At 39.6% G+C, this 25870-nt stretch overlaps 1 protein-coding gene across 1 annotated transcript in view; it reads right to left on the reverse strand.

Moving 5' to 3' along the window:
• Window positions 1-2757: 2757 nt before the first annotated feature.
• Window positions 2758-25870, reverse strand: part of LOC103812312 (uncharacterized) — an 81747-nt gene continuing 58634 nt past the window's right edge. The window contains exons 3-12 of the mRNA XM_050976629.1: window positions 13369-13407; window positions 13006-13050; window positions 12503-12535; window positions 11546-11587; window positions 11366-11398; window positions 9910-9981; window positions 8484-8525; window positions 7861-7971; window positions 7196-7252; window positions 2758-4633 (exon numbers count right to left, since the gene is read on the reverse strand). Coding sequence (XP_050832586.1) covers window positions 4608-4633; window positions 7196-7252; window positions 7861-7971; window positions 8484-8525; window positions 9910-9981; window positions 11366-11398; window positions 11546-11587; window positions 12503-12535; window positions 13006-13050; window positions 13369-13407 — 500 coding nt within the window. The 3' untranslated portion in view covers window positions 2758-4607. The remainder of the gene's footprint in view (window positions 4634-7195; window positions 7253-7860; window positions 7972-8483; window positions 8526-9909; window positions 9982-11365; window positions 11399-11545; window positions 11588-12502; window positions 12536-13005; window positions 13051-13368; window positions 13408-25870) is intronic.

Below are 25870 nucleotides of genomic sequence, written 5' to 3' on the forward strand. Positions count from 1 at the left end.
GGTACTAGTCCCAGGCAGGTCTGAACAGCTTACAAATATTCAGTAGCTTTACTTCAAAACAGTTGTTCCTGCAAGTGAAGTCTTCCCAAAATGCATTGTCTCACCTTCCTGCTGGTAAAACTTCATTGTGATATTGAACATTCTCAGGGGAAGTTTGAAGATGATGCACATCTTGTTCAGTTCTTCTATTGCCCTGTCTAGCTAAATAACAATATGGAAGTGGGCGGCACTGGAAGGAGTGTAGGAGTCAGGATGTCTTGAATGCTTATCCCCCTCCTGTTCTTGGGAGCACTACAGGAACTTCTTAATCTTGGTGCTGTCAAAAACATACAACAACTTACCCAAAATAGCAAGTAAAAAATACTGTATATTAAAAAGAAATATACCTGACGATAAATAGCAGTTTTAGCACTTGAAAAATCATTGACCCATCTTTTTCTGCATAAAGGAAAACAAAGTTCTCTCTACTATTCACCTGAAAAGGTGGATGAGTTCTCTACGTTTTTTTACTTTTTTCCTTGTCTTTTAAGGAAAACTCCAATACTTTAGAAACTCAAATGGAGGTAGAAAAGGAGACAGTGTGTCTGTCCCTTCTTTACACCACAAACTTTTACCCTATCAGGACTTTTTTAGATGAGACAAGCTAAAAGGGAACAAGAGTTCAGTCACAACTCATCACAGTGACACAGGTCAGACATTGCTCTCTTTGGTGTGGGTAACCTGCTGTATGTGCCTGTTGGAGATGAAACAACTGAATTATACACTAGAACTACTTGGGAATGCCACTAATATCCTACACTACTCATCTGCATTTTTCCTAAAACAGAAGTACTTTAATTAAAATATTGAAGCATCCAGTAATATAAGCCAATTATGTAAATGTATGCCAAACACACAAGTGAATTGGTGATACAATTTCTTGACAACAGAAGAATAAAATTACTACGTACTAGCTAAAGCTTCAATGACTTTTCACAAGCAGATGGAGGATCATGTATTTCATTCTTGGGGTTATTAACATACTCCAAATACAGAGATTTGGGAAAACTGTGGGTTTGCTTCATTTAAGTCCTCTTCCCATTCCTAATAATCTCTTCACTTCCTTTTAAACATGTCTTTGTATCTGTGTAACAGAAAAGAGCAAAAAGGAAGTAACATTTTCAACTTGCCTCTCAAGTGAAAAACACACATAGAATATGTGGTTGAGATTGTGGCCTAAAGTGAAAAAAAAAAAAAAAAAGCCAACACAGAAAAACAGCATTGAAAGTGTAATTCAGCCCAAGATACACTGAAAACCGAGTACACTAAAATATTTTTCTTAGCATTCAAAACTTGGCACAGACACTGAAATATGCACAAAGAGGCACTACAGCAAAAAGCTGCCAAATGTTATGCTTAAGATTTACTTGCTTTCATTTGCACAATCCAATGAATTCATTTGGATAACTTTGAACAAGTATTTGAAATGAACATTGCATTTGAAAATCATCAAAACATTTTTCATCCAATAGGATGAATAAACTGCACTGCAGCTACCTTGAGGAAGCTAAAGTAATGTATTATTCTACAATAAGATTTTGCTTTGATTATTTTTCGTCCTACTACTGATGGTAACCCCTCCTCATCCTCAAAGGAGGCAGACTGGAGTAAGAAATGGAAGTGAAGAGGGTGTGCCAGAGGAATGGGACAGCACTCTTTGTTGCCACCCATTTTAACTCAGTGATGGCAAAGGTACCTCACAGGGATTAAGTTGCAGTTTGGACTCAGAAAGGACAGTATTTTTTTCATTCCATTGCACAGTCTGATTGAAACCTGTACAGAAACTATGTTAATTCCCACATCTGAAAGTCAGCTGCAGCTCATAAGGCCATGATGGGCAGCAGCTGATCTGTGGGATGTGACTGCAAAACCACTTCAGCAGAGTGGTCAATAATGGTTAACTGATAATGTTTCCTATATACCAATGTGTGGGAGAATTAATGAACTGGAATATTTAGCTCTGTGATGGAATGGCAGTTGAGTGAGAAAGACACAAGACCAAATCTTCCGTGGGTAGTGAGGCAAATAGCAATGCAACAGTTAATACCCCAATAACTGCAAGTGAACTGCTATGTTTTATCCACGGGGAAGTAACAGAAACCCATAAACTGGCACACACTCACAAGAGAACAGCCTGAAATTTCAAGTCTTCTGTTTAACCTTTTATATCCAGGTGGCAGCAGCCAGTCTTTCTTCTTTCTTCCACAACTCCAGACTGTGGAACCACAACTGGACAAATCAGTTAAGTTGGAAAAATCAGTAAATTTGTTACTATTTAGGCACTTGGCAGCCCCTGCTTTGCCTTTTCCTTCTCTTATAGTCCTCCAGCATCAGAAAGTGAGAATACATGGCCCTGCAAAAGTTTCTGCTGCTCCAGAATCTGATGATAACTGGATGAGGAAAATTGAACACTGTTAGGTTTGCCCATACTAGGATGTCTAAGTGGATCTTTTCAGTAGATCCTGGGTTACCAATCTTTTTCTTTAAAAGCTATGCCTGTCCTTCACACAGACAGATGTCTTCTCTACACTTCACATAGGTAAGCAGTGCAAAACTCTGCTGCTTCTGGATAACTTCATTCAAAAATGATTAAAACGTCTGTAGGAAATTAACCTGGGCTGCTGATGGTAGACAAACTATTTAAAGGATCCTTCCCTAGGCGAGTGAGCACCAAGTTTTTATTTATTTTCAGAACTACTGAGGAGAAGAACACACAAACCTTTTTTTAAAATTTATTTTTAGAAAAATCACAATGTTGACAGGCCTTTAGTAAGGAATTTTTAGGCTCACAAAAGCTGAAAAAGGATTCAACAGTCTTGGTTAGATAAAAGCTAGTTTGAGCTCCTCCTGCCATTTTATCCCTAAAAAACAGTTATTTTTATTTACTCTACATGAGGCATAGATCTATCTGTTTATTCATGTAGGCAAGCAGTACATTTCTTTGTATTTACATAAACCAAATGCTTATGTAGGAATCACTTTTGCACTCTTAAACACACTTAAAAGCTTTAGCACTTTTACACTGAAAGCAGACATAGGGCAAAAAGAGACTTAGACATTAATTCCATTACGAAAACACTAACATTTGTGTAAAGCTTTGTTGCAAGCTAAGAAACATGTACAAGAAATTCTCAAATGAATTATCCTTGGCATACATTCATATTTGAATGTACAGATATATTTACAGGTTTAATATCCAAATTCATTAATTTCTAAGTTCTAAGATGTTCCATGAAATGTCATCTCCTGTAGAACTTTGTCAGGGGGCTGAAGCCCATTAATAAGACACATATGGTAAAACTGCTTGAAAATTTAAAGCAACTAGAATGAAAGCCAACAAAACTGGTCAGACCATTCCTTCCTGACAGAACTAGTTATTCTAAATTTAGCCCTTTAGCTGTTATGAGTTGTAGTTTTCCATGTTTCCACAGATCCTTGAAACCTTCCTGTTGCTTTCAAGAGCCACAGCACTGGTCAAAAGCGCTTTCAGAGGAGAATGCAACCACAGGTGATCACCCTAGGGGAATCCTTCACAAGTCCAAAAGCACTTCTCACGTGTTTGCTATTTCTACTGCTCAGTGGATGCTTGTGGAGTGAGGTTGGCTTGTTCTGGTCACTCTTGCTGTTTGTAGTTGGAACTGTTTCTGTCCTTTACAAATATATAATAAGCCCTCTGAATTCAACAGTATTTTTACTTAAGCTTTTGGCTATGGAAGTCTGAAAATGTTAATCCCCACTCCCAAGTTCTCCATCCACAACTTTTTAGACGATGTCAAACATCAATGTCACCAGAAATACAAAGTCCAATTATGTTTCTGATCTGCAAAACAGGCTTTTCCACAACTGACCAGCTCAATACTTGCCAAGCAGGAAGAGCCAGAAAGGATGAAGGCTTGGTGTGCATTAACTTTGGGTTTTCTCAATCTGTACCAGACAGATGCAATGAAAAAAAATCTAAAAAAAAACCAAAAACTTTTGTCTCCTGAATGCTCAAGCACAAGCAGCTCTTCCCTGGCAGCTGGCCCAAGCAGCTACACATAATGGATCAGCAGCACCCATACCCAGATCCACCATCCGTCCACAGTGAGCTGTTTGCTTTCAGGTGCCCACAACATACACCAAGTTGGTTGGTTGGTCCACTCACTGAGTTCAGGGTATTTAAAAAAAGGTTTGCATTGCCTGAGAGCAATAACATAACAGAAACCATAACTGCATATTGGTTTTGGAGAGGTAAGGAAAAGTTAAATACACTGAATGCACTTGAGACACACCTATTTGTCAGAGGAGACAAGGAAAGAATGTAAAGGCACAACATACTTCTACACTCCTGTCATTAAGGCCATGTATTGGTGTGCACCAATGCTTCACAGGACTAACCATACAGAAGTACTCAGGTCTAAATCACAGTCCCAGAGGTGTTTCAAACAAGAGCTGTTTTCTCATGAAACTTTGGACTCTGCTGTTTGTTATGCTTTTTTTGTTTCCTTTTCTTTTTTTTTTTTTTTTTGGCAGAATGTAGGTTGTTTATCCAGTTCCAAAGATCTGTTCTTCACCACTCTTCCTTTAATTTAGTTCTCCAGAAGTGTGCGCTGAACTGAAAAGTGAAAATCAATTCCAAATTACTGCACTAAGTTAGTATACAAAATAAGTTATACATTACTATGTAACAGTTTATGCAGTCAACAGCATTCAGCAGATGCTTGACCCCGTGTAATAAATTTAGGAAAGCAGAGGCTTGATTCTATGAAGCCAACAGGCTGCATAGCAAGGAGTATTACACCCAGATTTTTCACATAAACAACCACACAGGGAAGCTATCTAAACTTGCACTGTAACCCAGCACTCAGTTCAGGCTGGCAGGTCTTGCAGATGCAAACAGGCTGCTCATACAAAAAGTAAGCTACTGAAAATAAGCTCCTAGGTTCAGGAAGTCAAAGGCTGGTTTAGACAAAATTTTAAAAACACAGACCTATTCTGCTATGCCATTTGACCTGCCTTAATGAGAGACTGCTTCTAACTGGAAGCCATGTAGGCACACCTATTACCAGAAGCAGACCTAACATCTGCTGACTCCCAGAACTCAAATCAGGAGCAGCACCATGATGACCATGGCTGCCCAGTCTCTTAGCTCAACACATGATCATGCTTGTCTGCAATATATAACAGAGGTATGAAATCTGGACATAATATGACATCAATATTAGATTAGATCCATAGGTAGAAGTAATAATATCTGACAACATTACAAGTGTGACGTTACTGGTTAAAATAAGGTTGCATCATCTGATGCATTTCACTTTTGAGTGCTGGTGAATCTTGGCCAGAATTTCACCATAACTCAAACACAGGTCATATTTTAATATTTTAACTGCCTTTGGTAGAGGTCTTTAAATGATACTACTTGCTTCCCTAATGCACAGCTGAGTTGAGGATACCTGAGTCTCTTCAGTGCTTACAGCCAGTCACAAGAAAATGTTTTGCACTTGAGAGTTTTATATATTTAACAGCCTAAAGTGTTTATAAAGAAGATAATGAACCAGATGAAAGTTTACAACAAACTGATGAAATACCCAATAAGGCATAATTATTTTTCAGTTATAAAAAACCCAGAAATAGTTCTGCAGGTTAAACTCACAGAAGAATATATTGCAAATATATATTGCTTGGAGATTTTAATACTCAGTACTTCAAAACCAATGAACTTCAGCATGAGGTTATAGTTCTTCTTCCTTTGTTGACCAGTCACAAGGACTGTAAGGCCAAGTTTTCACCTATACCATTTCCTCCAGCTCTATCCATGGATTCCTGGAGCTTATCACTTGCTCCATCATCCAAATCCCCTACACAACCATATGTGGAAGGGTAAGGTTCTCAGTGTTTGTTGTTTTAAATGAGATCCTTCCACAGCTCTCACCTTTGCAGAAAGATTAATTATGTGATGGTTCTTTCAGACAAGAATCATTTTCTGTTCACAACAGAGAATGCTTTAATTACAACATACTAGTGAGTTCAGTCCTCTTTGTTTCCAGTGGGGTTTCATCTCTGTCCAAATATCAAAAAAAATTTTACTACACCTTCTTGCAGTGTTCTGTATCAGTTTATAATTAGATAACATTTCAGATTCTAATCTGAAAAAATATGCACTAATAAACTTCCAACTGCAGTAATTCATCACACTGATGGAGCAGGCTTGTGTTTTCACAATTGCCTCTAATGACACTTTTGCAGAGAAAATTCAATTCTTCACTTTCTCTAAGCTTCTACATTTCAGTGCACTCTCAAGGCAATAAACCAATCTGTTCAATAAAAAACTCAAGAAAAGTGGCCATATTTTCAGAACTGAATGCTTGATTCACTTCTAAGTTTGTCATCATGGTAAAATCATGGAATCACAGAATCATTTATCTTGGAAAAGACCTTTTAGATCTACCATTTTAACTCTTACCCTAAGACTGCCAAGTCCACCACTAAACCATGTCCCTGTGTGCCATGTCTTTTGTGTATATCTTTTAAATACCTCCACGGATGACAACTCCTGTGCTCTCCTGAGGAGTTTCTGAGCAGCCAGTTCCAATCCTTGAAAAACTTCTTCATAAAGAAATTTTTCCAAATATCCAATCTAAACCTCCTCTGGTGAAGTTTGAAGCCATTTCCTCTTGTCCTATCACTTGTTACCTGGGAGAAGTGACTAACACACACCTGGCTACAACCTCCTTTCAGGTGGCTGTAAAAAGTGAAAGGATGACTCCTGAGGCTTCTTTTCTCCAGGCTAAACATCTCCAACTCCCCCAGTGACTCATCACAGCCCTTCTCCAGATCCACTGCCCTACTCTGGACATGCTGCAGCACCTCAGTGTCCTTCCTGAAGTAGGGGCTCAGAACTGGACACAGCACTCGAGGTGTGGCCTCACCAGAGCCAAGCAGGAGGGAACAATCACTGCTCTGGTCCTGCTGGCCACACCATTGCTGATACAGGCCAGGATGGCACTGGCCTTCTTGGCTACCTAGGCACACTGACAGCTCATATTCTGCCAAAACTGTAATTGGGTTTTTTTTAACAAAAGATCACAATTCATTTTCTCCAGTATGGTAAATAAAATGCACTGAATAGGATCCCCAGCGAAGAGCTGATCTTCCATCTAGATTCTTGCCTTACCAGGTGGCTCAGACTGGGCTCCCCTGTGGCTGTCCATATTCACATTCTCTTCATCTGCTGGGAAAAAACCAGATATTTAGCATTCAAATTCTCTTATATTTGAGACTCTTGATAAATAGAGATAATTTGAGAGAAGAAACAGCAGTGAAAAAAATGGGCTACTGATAGTAGTTGAGTTGCCCTGTTTTGTTTGCCCTGTTTTACACATTAATTTTAACATACATGGTAGAGATCTTTTTCGGCTTCCAAACTTCCCAAATTACAAGACAGCAGTGCCTTGCTGAATGACTGCTCTATCCCTTCACTAAACAGTCAGAAAGAGTGAAACAGACAAAACCAAAACCAAAACTGTCACCCACAGTACTCCCAAAGTTCTCTTATCCAAATTATGTCTTACTTAGGTGGAAAGGAAGCAAGCAGTATATCACTGCAGAAGAATAATTTGGGAATGAATATTGGGGTAAGTTGTCATAAAACTAATAGGTAGGCAAACATCTTGTGAAGACAAAGCCAGAATTTATAAAAGTAGAAACTACAAAGTATTTTTCAGCATGAAAAATCTCTAATCCCAACCTTCACTTGATTCTCCTTAAAAGTATTTTTTGCAGTCTCTCCTGCTTAAATTTTAGCCAGAATAGGAAACAAAACTAATTTGGAACTCTTACCGCTTTGCTTGAAACAGAGTTTCTTCTTCTGGTAAGCAATGAAACTACCTACTGATGCAACTACAGTAGCTCCTACAGCACTTATAATTCCAGCTATTACTCCCTGAGAAGCTGAAAAAAACAGAGATGTTTATAAACATTTTTCAGAACTGAAAGCCACATCAAAATATTGTCTCAAAGTAAACACTGTGAACACTTCCAAAAAACATTAAACTGTAATTACATGAAATTGTAATAGTCAACTCTGTGCACAATGAAAAGTGAATCCTCTCATTTTATAACCATTGATTTCTTAGCAATGTCCATTGTTAAAGAACTTGAGCATACCTGTTTTAAGTTCCACTAATTAAAGCAGCCCTTTCATTGCCATATCTACTTTGTATGCATGCAATCACTGCACCAGCATCTCTGAGATTAACACTGGGGAATAATTTGTAACATAGAAATGTTAAAGGACTGTGGAAGCAGAGCTTTAAAGTAAGAATTCCAGATTGCACAAAGTTTTTCATGAGTAACCCACTCCCAGTAGTGACCATTCTAGCAGAAGATTAGCAATCAGAAACCCCAAGAAAACAAGCTTCATACACCTAAACACCATCATACACACACACTCATGCATTTACCCTCGCCTTCTTGGTCACTATTTGGAGTTGGACCCTTCCGTTCTGTAAAAATAAATGGAGAGTTTACATTTTATATGTCTAAAGAACAATCATATCATAATTGGAAAACATTTAATAAATTAATTATGCAAAAATACAAGCCATCTATTATATCCATACAGTGCTAAACTGGCACTGAAACTTTCTGTTTTGAGAGCATGGCTCAGAGCAGTGCCAACTCCAGCCTTGAGTGCTCAGCACTTCTACAAAATGAGCTAATAAATCTGGTTTAATACGCCTGTGCACAACCACGGAGAACACATATGATTTTAGAGTAACATTCTGTATTTCCACAGAACCAACTATCTTTTCCTAAAATCCCAGCCTCATCTACCTTTGCAATTTTCTTCACAAGTAAGCCAGAAGTTCTATAAATACTAGCTCTATTTGCCACTGTGCAACTCATACCACCGAGGCAGAAACCTGTGCAGATGAAACCACCACACAAGTCTCCACAGATGTTCCTTGCCCTTTCCAATTTCCAAGTACTGCCCCAAAGGAACCTTGGAAGGAGAAAGCTACCCAAAAAAAGTGACATCAGTAGTCTTTACCTAGGACAACTAACCATTAGCATATCCCAAACCCCATCAAGACACTTATACTATTTGGAAATAGTAAAATTGCAGTAAAGCACTAATTTTAGACATAGCAAATTACCAAAAATAGTTTGGCAAGCTATGAAATGGTTTTATACTGTTCAGAGTTTAGAATCATATGGTGGTGAAGGGACCTTAGCGATCACCAAGCTTCAAATCCTCTGGCATGGGCAGGGACACCTTCCACTAAACCAAGTTGCTCAGAGCTCCATCCAATCCAGTCTTGAACACTTCCAGGGATGGGGCATCTACAACTTCTCACTTCCTCACCTGCCTCACTACCACCACAGTAAAGAAGTGAAGGATAAGGATCACTTGGAAGTGTAAATATCAGTTCCTCCTGTGGGACGAAGGAAATCTTTGAGAACATAAGATGGACCCTCTTCTGGCCCAGTCCTAGGCTTCCTACCTACAAGAACTAAAAAAAACTAAGAGTATGTCATAAAAAATCAAAAATAGCACTTGGATGACCCTAAAAACTATACTCATGGTGAAGTTTGAAGTAAGTGTTGCATTCACATTTCAGTTTTAGAAGTCGTATTTCTTAGCACAACAGTAGAAAATCACTGAAAATGTTTGCTCTAGACCAGTTTTACCCCTTAAGTATTTGGGGCTTCTTTTTGGCAGAGACAGAACATGTTACTTTTGAACTCGAAAATATGCTCTTAAGTTTCAGATACCAGAACCAAATGCATTACAAATTAGAGCACGTCTAAGCAGCTTGTGAGCAAGCCTTAATCAAAAGCTCAGGTAGCCATAGAAACAATAGGAAGCACAACCTGCTATCTTACCATTGCCGCCACTGCCATCGCTTCCTCCTTTTGGGAGACTGCCATCCCATAGATCTGAATCATCAAATTTGTCTATAAAATAATGCAAATAACATTACCATGTTTTAAGTTCAGTGAGTAAGACACACCAAGGCATATAATAACATGGAAATTTTCTCAAGACCATTTAGCTGAATTTGTGGTATATTTAGGCTCAGCACCAGAGTCAGAACATTGTGAGGGCTTTTAAAAGGTTCAATGTCAAGTCCCTTCAGCTCAGCACTATAGAGTTTGACAGCAGCACTCCTTTCTCTGGACTTCCTGAAAAACTGAGAAAAGACAGTGTCCAAGAGCAGGAAGTACTGCACAAATCAGGTTAAGCAAGCAAGGAGCCCCATAAGCTGATTAACTCTAATAGCCCAAATCTCACTGTCCTGTGAGAGCAAAGAAACAATGTGGACAGAACAGGACAATTCATTTTCAAGGCTGAAACTGTGAATGATTCTTCAGTTGGGTCTCTAAGTCTCAAACAGTCCATATGTAATTCCCTTCTCTGATTTATTGGAGGACATTGAAGTAGTCCTTCTCCATTTCCAATGAACCCTACCTCATGCAGCCTTCCTGATGGCACCTTCTCCTCCTTCCCTCTGCTGCCAAATGAATATTTCGTTTACACAATGCAAATCAGTTTTTCAGGCAGAAAAACTAAAAGTATTTCATCAGAGGATGTTTTAGTTGGGTGCCAAAAGCAGTGTACTGAGGCATGCAAGAATCAAATTCAAGTTATCTACTACAAATCAGGTGAAAGAACAAGAACTGAGGTTTAAATTCCAGGGCTCTTTACCACCATATGTGTGAATAATGGCATCATCACAGCTGCATCTTCCTGAATCTGTTTTTTTTTTTTTTCTGGGTCAGGCAAAGATAGGGAAGAACTCTAAAGCAGAACATGCAGGAAAGGACATGTATTTAAAACTTATCTTTCAAACACTAAGAGTTGTATTTCTTAATGGGGCCTTTACATAAAACAAAACTAAACAAATAAAAAAAAAAAAAAGCAGCAACCCTTTAACTTAAGAGCTTTCGCTTTAATTTAGATCCTTTAAGAATAAAGATCATAGGCAGCTGCTACTTAATTTTGAGCATGACTAGAAGGTATTCAGTTTGTAAAGAAAGGACTCAATTCAATGCTGCCTGGGTGCATTGAAGAACAAGAACAGCATTGCCCCAAGAACACACACACACTGTCCTATCCTGCCTCTTCCCCATCTCATCCTGTTTTTAAGTGAAAGTGACTCAACAGGTTTGTTATGAAATTTCAAGACTGGTGCAAAGCTTATTTGCAAGACAACTTTTTCTCAATCTTCAGTGTTTGATGTATACCCCACCTGACATCCATAGCAGGCAATTAACAAGGATCAATTATTGGAAGTGTAACTGAGACAGTAAAACCAGGAGTTTGTGCTAGAAGCCTTACCAGAGTCTTTAGGTTGATCCTTCTTGGGGTTATCTAATAACAGAAGAGGGATTTAGGGAAAAAAAAAAAAAAGTGTTAAGATAACAAAACCAGACTTTAACAAAGTACTGTTCAAAGGGACTAGGACAGATTAACAAATACTCTTTTACTGTTTAGAAATTTCTGTTAGATCAGTCTTACCAGTGTCTTTAGGATTTTCAGGAGGATGTGGCTTGGGATCACCTGTAGACAAATAATAGAATGAAATGAGCAAAATTACTAGTGTGAAGAAACCAAAAGCAGAACATGGAGTGACCCTGAAAGATGATCTGACCTAAAATACTGTATCAAAACTTCCCCATGTAATTTTCTTTTCATTAGCTTATTCTGTGTTTCTTTGGCTATTTTAGCTAAATACTGTGTTTTAATGCCAATAAGGGTTTTCCTGCTACATTAACCAGCATGTCAGATCCTCGCTAGGATGGAACATACACAGAAAAACTCATTAAGTCTTATGAAACATTTTAGTTTGCACACTGATTTCAAAGGCTGAGTTTCTTTAAATTTTTCTACCAGGTACAGATTACTTGGCTGTTTTCTTTTTTAAAATTACCATGTTTTAATAAAATATAAAGTCTAGTATCTCACTTGAAAAAAAAGACAAAGTACAGAGAATAGAACTAGACTAGGTCCCCACAATGACATTTCATTTGGCTTGCCACAAAATAAGAAAATAAGAGATCTTAGAAATTATCTCTGTACAGCTTTGTCACAACCTTCACATTAGAAAATGTACTTTCCTTCAAAATATTTATAACAGATTAATGTTTCCTTGTGCTACTAAAAATACTTCCTGAAATGGGAAAGATTACTTTGGAATTAACATTTACTTCCATAAGTAATAGTTTATGGAGTCAGTGCCATCTAGTGAAAAAACAGCAACAAAACAAGTAAAAGCTGGCTAACAAATTATTGAAATTCCTACAGTTCTGGTGATCCAGAACCTTAAGATTAACAAACATAACTAGGCTGCAGTTATTTTTATCAACAATCTGCTACCTTAATGAACTCAGTGCCCTATTATACTTAGGTCATAAAGGATGGATAGACATTGCACCAGGTACTTCTGAGCAGTATCCAGGAAAATATGATTCTTACCAGGATGAAATGCATCAAACAAGTCCAAATCACCTACAAAGAAAGAATGGAGTTTTTAAATGTAATGCAAAAACTGTACTCTTAGACTACTTTTTAAAAAAAATGGATCTCACAACATTTTTTCCACAAATGAAAGATGTGCTCACTCATCAGTGATTCACAGAAAAGCCCTACAAAGTGAACCAGGCATTACCTACCAAGGGACTTGCGGAGACAATGGGACCTGTCAAGGGCCAGCTCAAGGTGAGCAAGCTCCAACCATGTAGACTGAAAGCCAACAGAAGGCATTTTAACAGGGTTTTGAAGCTTGTGAAATGACAAAATGTATTTCTGAGAGCACATTCCAAAATGAAGAAATCCTTTTGCTGTTAGGGAATTGCTTTCTTTTATGGAAATATCACAACCCTGTGTGCCACTAAATTGAAAAATTCAGGATCTCAAACTGGTATGTACACTACACTTGATTTTGCAGTAAAAGGCATTACAAGCCAATTAGATCTCACCTGATGATGGTGTCTTCTGAGTTACAGGAGGCTTCTTTGTACTTCCTGTCAGGTATGGTTAGGGAAAAAAATAATTAAATACTATTTAACACTCTGTTCAGAACCTACATGAAGGACAAAGGACAAATCTAAGTACATGTCTATACACCAAAATGCACAAGATCAAATCTATACAGCAAGACAATTTCACCTCAAAGAGAAATCTTTCAAAAGACAAATTTGAGTTCTGTGTGGTCAACACCTTGACAAACACATGGTTGAGAATTGTTCCACTGAGGTTTAAACAAACCATATGCGGCAAAATTGTCATGCTTGGTCATGCAGTGATACTAAGAAATCAACAGGTGAAGGAAACTTTTTTACCTTCTAGAAGTGCATCTTCTAAGGAGAATTCATCTTGGCCTGCAGAAGATAAAAGAAACAGTAAGGACACTGCTTTTTCTTACTTAAACCCAACATTTAATAAAGTCATAAACATGTCTGTGATCAATCTTGAGGTATGCTTTCTGCTTCCTGAGTCAATCTAGAAGAGTATTTTGAGTCAGGGTTGAAGAGAGACATTCTTCTCTATTTCTCCAGGTCACTATCCATACATCTTTTCAGAAAAAAAAAAAGGAACCACACAAAAAATTTGCTCTATAGAAATGACCTGAATGGTTGGAACATACATTCCTGCAGCCGATAACGCACTTTATTCTTGCCACTGCTATTCCATGTTTCCTTAGTGCCATCCACAGCATATTCTTTCCTACCCTTCTTTCCACTGGACCACAAAATAAGCTGGGGGACAGCTCCAATGCTTGAGAGCATACAAAATTCAAGTGTGAAGAAAAGCTTTGGAGCACAAAGGCCATTATGAAAGTTATGTAATGGAGTTAATACCTTGGCATTAAAACTTAATTTTCATGGGTTTGGCAAGACTTACTTTCCCCCTAACTTGGGTTAGCAGCATGGAGGTGGTTAAGATATTAGCACATATGATCCTGAGCAGTTTTTCAATTTCCTAAAACACAGCTAAATGCAGCTGGCACCACCGTGAGGTCTCCACTATAGGGAGATCAGATTCTATTTTCAGTTCCTAGGAAAAGAACACTGTCTCTTGCTGTATTAAATCAGGTGGTACAGCTACTGCTGCTAACCCAGCCAACTGCAAACACACCAACTCAAGACATACATGAAACAAACTGATTTCACAGCAAAAATGTAGTGGTGTGATCTCAACAGCAGAGCCTTGTAAGATAAGTGGATAGCTAAAACAACTGCTTGAGGTGTTTCTAAGTTTTCATCATCCCTACTTTCACTGAAGTATGGAATAAGAAAAAGGCCTGAAAGTAGCTATTGGCCATTCCAGAAAAATATATCTAAAGATACTGCTTCAGCCCCATAGAAGCTGAAAGACTTCTTCTACCTACTGAGGATCAAGCCAGCCAGAGCAAAAGTTACGTCCAAACAGAAACCACCTTAATTCAGAAGACACCTGCATAAAGTAGTACATGCCTGGCTTTTCCTCTAAGAATGAAACCAGCAAAGAGGCATCAGAAGCAGCCACTGCAAAGTCTGAAGACAGGAATAAAAACAAACATCAAAATCAAACCAGAAGCAGAATGCATCTTTCACTTACATGACAGACTACGTTAAGACAAGTCATGAGTCTAATACCAGGAATGATGGATGCCTGGTGACATCTTCTGACATAACTAAGGTCAAAACTGAAATGCCTTTTCCTTCTTAGGTAACTGCATCAATAACGCCTTTTTTTTTAAACAAAAGAAATGAGAGTAAGATACTTCCTTTTTTTAGTTTGGAATAGGGAAGTAACTGGAATGGAATAAAAAAAATGTGCACTCTGGCCAACTGAACTGCTACAGCAGAAACTGAAATCTGAAGTCTAAGAAGCGATTCCCATACTGTAACATCTGACCTAAAATCACCTTGCTCACAGCCAAGCAAGGAGACAGGCCTACCTGGTCTCAGACAGAGCTCTTTCATGGAAATAGAGGTGGTGGTTGATGGCCTTATTGCGGTGCACAAGCAAAGCACATTTAAAATCTCCTGATAAAATAAGTAAGTATAGATCTTGAACTTTCAGAAAGCAAGAAGATATTTTACTTGGTATCCCTTATTTCAGGTGGAAACCAAAACCTCTGTTAGATCACAAGAATGCAAAATATTTGCAGGTCATTTATCTGAAGTCTACATCAACTTGCAACACAATTTTAAAAACCTCTGTAAAGTTAGCAGGTCCTAAGACACAAATGCCAGTTACTTCTGAAGTTACTCCTTTGGTTAGACTACACCAAGAAACCTCTGTATCGACAGGCAAAAAAGGTCAAAGCACTCATAAGAAATTTTAACAGGCATTTGCACAGCTGTTCCTCAAACCTGAGTTCTAGTTTGCTTGTGTTCTTAAGCACATACATCTCTCAGGCTACAGTCCTTCAGGAGGTATGCCTAAGACAGGACCTGATCAGAATTTGGTAGTCTAACCCCAAGAGGGCAGGCAGAGGAATTTGTTGAAAATGCACAATCCTCAAAACACTCTACCAGAGCAGTACCCAGAGGAGGGACCATCACAAACTGGTACCACCATCTGTCTCAAAGTCAAAGGTACAGCACTAACACAATGAACATTACACTGGCTTGTGTATATTCCAAGAACCCTGTTTCTTTCCAGGCAGATGGAAAAACAAGCACATACACTCAACTGCACAGAAAGCTGGTGCAGCTGAAATTTTACCTGGAGCAGAAAAGAGGCTATATGAAAAGTTTCCCACTGCCAGCATAAAACTCAATCCAGGAACTCAGCTGCAGCAGTTTCCCTCAAGAGGAGGAAACCTTTGTAAAAGGGAGTGCTTTCAGTGACATTGCTATTTTAACGGATTTTGCACATGAGCTTCACAGAGAAATAATTTAGGATGAGATTGCTCACTGCCAAGCTCATGTAAAAAATGCTCTGACAGAGGAATAAATAAAATTGAGAGTCAATAAGAAGAAAAATATAATCATGCTTTATTGACTGGAATTACTATTCTGAAACCAAAATTCTGCTTTCCAATCATGCAGCGAGCATAGGCTTCTCATATACATTACTTTTTTGAGATAAGGTAGCAAAAAATGCCAAAACTTAGGTTATGAAACTTATTACAATAAAAATCTGCCCTCTAAGGTGCTGGAAGTCAGCTTTTCCAGCAAAGAAAGGTATTTTTCCTCTGCTCATGACAAACCTTCCTATGTCTTTAAAGCAGTTGGTTTTATAAATGTACTGACTCCACTTTTGGTATGGGTGGGTCCAACTAAAGTAGAAGCTCAGTGACTTAGTCTAAAACGAGAAAAGCTCAGTATGATTCAGCTGGTTCCAGGAAAAAAAAAAAAATAGAAACGAGATAAATCTAAAGAACAAAGGTATTACCAGGGCCCAAGATGGAAAAGTCAGTAAGAACATGCTGCACTCCCTACAGATTTAAGGAACACCCAGAGAAAGTGCACTTATGAGCATTTTCTTAGTCTAAACAAGGATACTTAACAAATAAAGCAGATATTGTATTGCATATGAAGAACAATACAGCAGGTATTTCTAGTTCCTAGGAGCATAAGCAGATTCAAGAATACTTTAGAAGTGTCTACACTAATTTCCTTTCACCTCTGTATCTCAAATACCTGGATCTCAAGAGACAGATCTGTAGCAATGTATCTGAACCACTTAGACTACAGTCTGCACCAGCCATTTCGCTTGTATATGTTCTTCTCAGAATTTTCTCAGGGCTCTCTGGAATTCATCAAGATTACTAAGACAAACTGTGCTAAAATAAGAAAGAAGAAGCTAAGAAACTGAATTCCAAGACCACAAGAAGGAGATACCAGAGTGCTGTGAGCCACTTGGGCTGTAACCAATCACATATTCTGAGAAGTGTATGCAAAATGGACAAGCAAAGGCCAATAAGAAATGCATGATCAGCATGGGCAGTAGAATTAGAATGTATAAATAAATAAGTACAAATAAGTGCATAATGTAAACAATAAACAGCTTCTACTTAATCATATTGGTTAGTTGTCCAGGAGTCCTGAATTTCCCACACAGATCTTCACCAGGCCATCTCTAGTAACCAACACAGTTAGTGTTAGCTGGGGGGAAAACAGTAAGTAAAAGAGCAAACACAGGCTTTGAATAGCTGAAGAACTACATGGTATCCAAGAGATCCAAGTAAGCAAAAAGAGTGCAAAGACCTGTGCAAAGACCTGCCACTGCTCTCAGATACTTCCTGAGTCTGCTACAGTATTAGACTGGTCATATTCACATTCCACTGCAGAAAGCAGAGAAGTACCACCTCCACATGCTCAAAACAGGCAAAACCCAGCTGACCACAGTCCTGGGCAACCTGCAGAGGCTGACCCTTCTGAAGCAGAGGGTGGGACTGAAAGGGCACCAGCTTCAGCAGCCTATGGTTCTGTGACAAGGGCCAATCCTAGCCACTGCACTATATTTCTTGTGCTGCAAAGTCACAGAACTAAAAATAAAGTAAATCACTCCGTCTGCAATTCTTTTTATAAATGAGAACTGAAATACATTGCTCTGTCTCCTGAAGTCTGTAAGCAGAAACCTAAGCTACACTAACAAGAGCTGCTAGAAGAACATTTGAGTGATGGGAGTATGACATTTCTACCAAGAAATGACAAGTTTTGGGGGCACTGGGATGGGAAGTAGAAGGAATGGAAAAGTGTTTTGCAAAATGTAACAAAGGTACTGAATCCCCATGGCAAGCAATTGTAAATCATTGGATGTATTTATCTGATTTTTTTTATTCAATTTTTCTTACCTGTAATTTCAGAAGGGCTTGACCCCAACTGAAGTCTGCCAGTATCGTATACTATGCTTATTGCTGTTTCACCTATGTACTTGCCTTTACCAAACATAAATGCATTACTAATATTAGTGAGCATTTTAATTATTACTAAGTTACCTTTTTATGTCAATTCAGGGACTAAAGCAACACACAACCGGCAGACAGAAACAGGGGATTGTCTGCATCTGTGTGCAGCAGTTCATGGCACCTTCCTCACAGCAACCCTAAACCATGCTGAGGTCACTCTGTGCATTAAACACAAAGTTACTTGATGTCATCAAGGCCAGCCCCACAGCCACGGCTGCCACTGCCTTCTCTTCCACCAACAGAGCAAAGCCAGCCCTGTCCTTCTTCCCCCTGGGCTGGCTTTGCTCTTCCTTCCTTCTACCCCTCTTCCCAGGTCTTAGGGTAATGACTGTTCCTCTAGGGAGGCTCACAAGGGGCCAAGAACCTCTCTGATCTCCACCACTGCCTCTGGGGTCATGGGGCTGGATCAGGAGCTCTGAAGCAGCCTTAGGAAAACCTGTTCTCAAATCTCACCAAGATCAAGAAGGACTGTGCATATGCTTTGCATTCAGACACTTTTGAAATTCTGTCTTGGCATAAGAAATGTCAGTAGTTCATTTTTAATAAGCCTAAGATACCAAAATTCTTTAATTACATGTTGCTCACAGTCTACAGCTTCAAAGTTTAAGCTGTTCAACAGACAGGATTTTAATCTTTCACAAAGCTGACAAGCCTTGCAGCTACTACTCACATACCCAAAATTTCCATAACCAGGTGCATTCTGACCACAAGGTTCACATTTACTCTTCCTATGTAAGATTCCTCTCCTAATCACTGTATCAATCAGTTTTTGTAGCATAAAAATATATTAACTTTGTGAATGTATATTAGTTCACATTTTACATTACAATGCAATCTGATAGTGGAATTTTACTGCACACTTTGGTATCGATCATGCTAAAGTAAAAGAAACCAAAAGACAGCTTGGCCCTGTAAATACTGATTTTATTTCTTAGAAGCTTAGAAATAATAGAATATATGCTTGGGCAACCAACAAAATGTCAGCATCCTAACCACTCTAACACCTCTTAGAAACCCTCCCCATATTAGCTGGCATCACAAATAATTAAATAAAGTGACTCTGATTCCAAGAATGTCTGGATCAGTTGAAAAGCAGTAAGAAATGCAAGTGCTTTCTAAAGTTTTCCCATTATTAGTATTCAGTACTGTGGGTGTCAGTGACTAGTCAAACAAGAAAGCTACAAAAACCCTGTGTAAAACCTCATGCAGGATGGCCCAAAAATCTTTACTCTTGTAATTCTGCATTTTGCATCCCAGCCCTCCTCCTCAGTCCTCAAGGGTCTGTTGCAAATTTTCATAACATCTTCCAAAGGTCAAAGCCAGTATGTCAGCACCTCTCCTCCTTCCAGTGTCAAAGACTCTTGTTACTCCTCAAGGTTTTCTGCACTTACATCTAGCAATAGCTTCAGCAGTTCTTGACAAGAACCTTTCTGACTGGCATCCATGAAGCCTCTTGGCCTGAAGTGTGTACTTCAAAACAGTGGCCACATCAAAAGCAGCCTAAGCTCTACATGCTATTCTAGAGCTCAGTACCCTGCCCAGTCTAGCACAGAGAAAGGGTGAAGTGTTTGCAGGGCAATTTTGTGATGTCTGGGGCACGACTTCAAGGGCTGTGTGCTTTTTCTGCTGATCCCAAATCAGTAAAACAATGTATACAGCAATTAAGTGTGTAAAATGATAGATTAAATGTTTCACTTCACAACAAACAGTCAGAAATTTGTTTGCAATCAATCAGCATATTGTTTGGTCTGCATCCTCATACTCTGCATCTCTGGTGGCCTCTTGGGTTGGGGCAGGAAGGAATGGAAGAAAGAGTAATCCTGGTGTTATGGGGAGCTCAGAGGAAAAAAAAGAAAGTCTAGCAGCAAGGTTCAGGGACCAAAAGACTGGGGCAATCTGCATTAGATGAAATATGGTGAAGTTTTAGCACAAGAAATGAGGAAGTACTAAGTACCCAAAATTTGTGATCTGGCAGACACTGGGTAATTATTGGTATGGACATTGGTCCCAAAACCTCAACTGTTGGACTGGTAAATAATCCTCACTCTGACCAAGGAAAAAAGTTAGATTATAATTTATGTTGAACAAATTAATGGAACTTGGATCTTCATTTATAAATTCCTTCTTTAAAATAAAATGTATTTGAAATATATACTTGCAAACCTTACAGAGCCAGATCAACACTGTTATTTTTATAGCTGTACGCTGAAATGAAGATTCACAGTAAGGAGAATTCCTGTGTCTGCTGATACTTGTAAGATGACAATTTCACAGCTTGTTTCTTTTATCTTCCTCACCACAATTCTTAACAATTCAATACAGTTTGTATGCTAATAGTAAAGTCCAAACAAAATCTATAGTCTAACCAAAACATTAACTGAACAGTAGAACTGACTTTGTTTTTCCAGACTCTTTATTTTCATTGTGGCTTGTTCAGTTATGGCTAAAAAGACTTTTCAGGCTTTTCAATCTGTGTACTTGAAATGAGCTAGAACCTCCTGTGCTAACAGAAAGAGGAAGACTTTGGGTTTTATGATGAGGGTTTCCTGGGGGGAAGGTGTGAGTTGAGGAAACCAGACTCAGTACAGCATTTGCAATGATTTGAATCACAGGAGTTGGCACAAATATACAGCAAGCCAGAAACATGGTATAAGTTTTGATTCGCATTTAAAATAAGGTTGAGAGGTTTTCCTTTCAACTTCCTATCTTTTAGTACTTGAGGAAAAAGGAAAGTTTTCCCTTTTGTACCAAGGCTATGTTCTTAGTAGTTTCAGTGTGTTCATGAGCCCAGAAAAACAGCTGGAGTGTGTTCACAGTGGAACTGTAAGCATTTCCAGTTCAACTGCATCTTGTGAAAGGACTACTGCTATATTTAGACAAAACCTTTAACAAGAATTCTCCATGTCCACTCTAGGAATTATTTTCATAATTTTTGCTTTGATTCTGTATCACCTCCTAAAATCAAATTAGATTTTATGTTCCATTGTTAATCACTTGCAGGCTGCCTTTACACATGCCAGACTCCGGTCTGCACTATAAATTTTCTTATTTTTTAAAAATTTAATAATTTCATAGAACATCCCAGGAAAGCGATAAGAATGGATGCAGGACAGGTAAGAATTGCAAGCTGAAGGAGCTGTGCCAGTATATAGGACTGGCAATGGAGGCAGTGACAATGGGATAGGAGTAGAAGCAACAGGGAAGGGGAAGGAGAAGGAGAGAAAGAAATCTGGATGCAGAGGAGTTGCCAGCTCACTACAGTCACAAGCTTCAGAATCTCAAGTCTTGCCTGAAGTTTGGGGAAAAGGGTCCACATCTCTGCTTAGTATACAAAGAGCTTCACAGAAGTCCAAATTAGAAAAAAGGAATGCTGAAAGTTTTCATGAGAACAGTGGAGAAGAATATTGTAAATCAGACTGCAAACTTGCTGGCTAAGACAAGCAGAGACAGATATGAGGTGAAGAGATGTGCCAATAACCATTTGCAACATTTGGGGAGGGAGAGAGCAGAGACTGGATGGTGAAGTAACTACTGAATTTGAGATCCAGTTGCAGGAGGCCTGGCATCCAGGACAGAATGAGAACCACAGAGGAGGCAGGAAGGCATTTCTGGTGTTGAAAAAACACAGACAGGTCTGGGTAGCTGGAGGTGAGGGAAGAATCAGTAGACTGAAAGATAATGATATAAAATGCAGAAAAAGACAGACTTATCTAAAAGCTTTCTGCATAGAATTCCCCAAGCCTCTCCCTCAAAGCATATCCCAAAATCTCGTTTCTAAATTTAAGAAGGACTTGTGTGACTCTAGAGCTGTCTGGTTTGTCCAACCATAGCATCAGCTCTAACAAACACTGCATACTACCCAACACAACAGCACCACTTTTTATTCACATCTCACTTCTACTACTGCTACTATCACCACTAGTTCCTTTCCTTCCTTTCCACATAGTTTACTCTTCTCCTCCAAATCACAGGGAACAAAATAAAATATAAGTCTAAACACTCTAACTGCACTTTTTCCAGAAACAGAAGGTTTAGAGTGTAATATTTCGGTGTCATTCATAAAAACAGTAACCCTACCAATCATGCTTGAATTTGCTTTCCTGGAAATATTAGTTTCAAAATTTTTCACTTTATGTTATCCTCAGAATGTTAGATTTCTTCACAAACAGAAAATACACAAGCAACATTTTTCTGTGGTTAAGCAAAAAAGCACGCAAAGACAGTTTGATAATTAAAATCAAATTTTTACTAATTAAATTGATCAGTGTTTAATCAAAAAGAACTTCTGTTTCATGGAAAGATTAACTTGTATACTGAGTTGAACTTTTAACCAATGAAAAAACAACTGCTTTCCTAAAATAGTTTGATTTTGCCACGATTAAAATGCTTGGGCTCAGAGTGAAATGAGCTTTGTGAATACTTTACTCACATCAAGAAATGCATACCATTTCCTGTGAAAAATTTGGGAGCAAGAAGAGATCCAGTGGGAGTTTTACAGGAAGCAACTATGAGAAAAGCAGAGCAGAATTAACATCTGTATTTAACTAACCACTGCTCCAGTTAAGAGGCCTTCCTTTCCTTTAACAAGTACTGTTAAGGATGCCAATTTCAGATGTTTATAGCATGTGGACACTTCACAAGTGACTGAAACGTGCACAGAGAAAGCCAAATGCATTTGTTGTGCAACCAATGACGCTGTGTGATCAGACCCAACTTAAAATGTAAATGCTTTCGTTCAAAATAATCTTTTTTCCAAAACATGTTTGAATTACTCCTGCATTTGACATGTCAACTATATATTTTAAAGGCATTGTTCTACATTTAAAAAACCCATTCAGGATTTAGAAACACTATTGTAAACAGGCCTTACACCACAAAGATGTAAGTTCTTGTACTTTCACAGGAATTTGCCTTATGACTTTTTGGAATTCTTTGTAAAAAAGTCCTCTGGATCTTATTATTCTGGGCTTCACAGTCACATCAAATGCAGAGACTAAACGGAAAGGAATTTATGATGACTATCACTGCATTTCTCTTCCACAGGTGAAAACTGTACCTGTGGAAGGCACAACCAATTTTCTGCGGCAAGCTGGAAAATCTTTCCCAGACTAGAAATTACAAACATATAGAGAAACAATGTTTTTAAAAATAAACTCAGACTACCTTGTATGATACCAAGCAACCTTCCAAATACTAGCTTTGTGTCTGCCTTCACCTGTAATAGTGTGCAATGTATCTGGAACTGGCTGTTACAAGGGGTAGGAATGCAACCCTACCATCTTTCATGCCACTATCCACAAAGGTTCAAGACAACATCTCTGGAGAATTTTTCCATGGTATTGATGCTATATTGATTGAAGGAAAAACCTTCAAAACAGTACTAAGGAACGGGCACCATGTAATCTTTGTCTTTCCCCAGCCTGAACTGATTAATCTGAAGCCAGCAAATCAACATGAAGGCTGAACTACTCAGGCTATAAAATGCCCCAGCATGTGACAAGTTATATGCTGAAGAGGCTGCCATGAATTTGCAGAGGTGATGGCCTCTGTTAGCCTTAGAACATGCTTGGGAACCCCAGGGGCCCTGAGAATGCATATTCACAGCCTCCTGAGTGATCACTAATGTAGTCCAAAAAAGGCTCAAAGACTGGAGTCATGTTAATCAGCAGCAATGAGGAAAAGCATTTCCAGCCTCAGAAGAGTGGAAAATAATACAACAGCTACTCAGAGAAATAATTTGAACATATGATGTAAATAAGATTATCTGAAATTCAGAGGCAATTTAAGAAACATAGTAAACAGGCTGATCAGTTAGCCAGACTTGCCAATACGGGCTTACGGTGTGGGCACAAAGGAAAGCTATTTTTAGCCAGGTAGGTCCATGAAATTTCTGCTTATATACTGAGGGAGAAAACACAGCTTAGACTTGTCTCAGGAAGCCACAATGCAAGCAATAAGGCAATGTAAAATCAGTGGAATAATAAGACATGCATGAAAAGTCGTTAAAACAGTATAAATGATGGGAGAAAGGAAGTTTGAAGAAGCCTGGCAAGTAGAGCAGCCCCTTTATCTTCACAACAGCAGTCAATGCAGCAGCAAAATCAGACAGGAGTTGCCAGAAGATTTTCTACATGGAAAGATAATGTAGGCAGCACCCTAGATGCAACAAACGTATGTGTGTGTTGGCATGACGGAATGCAGCCTTGGCTAGGCTTGGCAGTAATCATTTCAAAACCACAGCTGTTGAAGAATGAGGGGAAGATCGAGAAGCAGGGACAGTATATCATATTCCTCCTAATCCCCTGGCATCTAGAAAGGTAGAACTGCACAATGTCTCACTCCAAACCACACTCCGGGAAGAGCGAACCTCAACTCTATGAAGCTGGGGGGAGCCAGTCAACACAAATGTAAAACTCACCATAGCAGTCTCGCAGATAGCCATTTATCCAATTTCAACTGGGTGACAAAGCACCAGACAGCTCCTGGGGTGCCAGAATTAGAACACAATTTATCCTCCTGCAGCAATTGAAATCCCTAAGGAAGAAGTCCTTATCACTTGAGGAATTACCTACTAAGAGGCCTTTGAAAAAATAATAAAGAAATTAGATATGTGCTGTTACATACTATAAATAGTCTTAATTTACTTCAGAACCTTGCCAAGTGTTTTGGAGACACAAGATGTAGGTATTTCAAGATTTATGTCCAAACAATTCCTGGGTACAGGCTATTCAATAATGTGTTGCATGGATGATCCATTCCTGGAAGTGTTCAGGTTGGATGGGGCCTTGAGCAACCTGGTCTCATGGAAGGTGTCCAGGCCCATAGCAGGTGATTTGAACCAGAGGATCTTTAAGGCCTCTTCCAACCCAAGCCATCCTATGACCATTCCATTGGTCAATGAAAGTACAGGACATGAACCTGGCAGGGTTTCAGCAGCAAGCTGCCCTGTCTGGGAAGAGGCCACGAACTGCCCAGTGTCACTTACAGTTCTGTCACAGTGGCACTGACACTGCTAGTGCACACCTGTCTTGGTTTGAAAGACAGGTGACTGCCAAGGGAGGCAGAAACCTCCCTTGGAAAAGAGACTAAGACCCCCTTCCCTCTGAATTATTATGACTTGGAAATTACCGGGATTTCAGGCAAAGATATGGGAAAAGGATTAACAGTTCTTTACTAGATGTGTGTGGATAAGAAGACAAGCAACAAGCACACCGGCAGCAGACAGAGCCGGGGGAGCCCAGGCCCAGCCCTTCGGCCACAGGCAGGAGCTTCCCTTCGGAGCAGTTCCGGTCACAGCCAGCAGGGGCGCTGCTGGCTCCCGGCTGGGCAGGGCGGTGCCGTGATCCCCTGCGCCTGCAGGGGGCGCTGTGGCCCAGCTCAGCCGCGACACTCCCACCCTGTAATGGTGCATGGGCTGGATGGCAAAAACAGGCTGCAGCAGGAACCTCGGAGAGGCAGCTGGAATGGCAGGGTGGGCTCAGCCAGGGGAGCAGGAGAGGCAGCAGAAACTCTGCAGCTGTTGCAGTGGCCATGGGGTGTCCCAGCAGGCAGGGGTGTGGGTTACAGTGAGTGAAAAAGCCCGAGGCAGGAGCAGAAAGCAGCAGGGCTGGGCAGTGGCAGCCGACTCCTCCTCAGCAGCTGCCACATGCAGCCAAGGAGACACACCCTCCAGGAAAGGGGACAGGGCTGGGGTATCGGTTTTTTTCCCCTGAGGCACCCGAGCAGATGGCAAGGGTCCATTCCAGTGAGGCAGGGTGCCAATAACGTCCCAGTTCAATGGCTGCTCTCATGAGCAAAGGCTCACCCACAGCAGGAGAAAGCAGGGCAGGGCTGGGCTCTGGCAGCGAATTCCCCCACCAAGCAACAGCTCGACCATCCTCCTCCAAAGTTGAGAGAGCAAGAGAGCTGGGATCTGCCCTATCCCCATTTTTCCCCAG

The sequence above is a fragment of the Serinus canaria genome, chromosome 1, assembly GCF_022539315.1.
Source record: "Serinus canaria isolate serCan28SL12 chromosome 1, serCan2020, whole genome shotgun sequence".
Lineage (NCBI taxonomy): Eukaryota > Metazoa > Chordata > Aves > Passeriformes > Fringillidae > Serinus > Serinus canaria.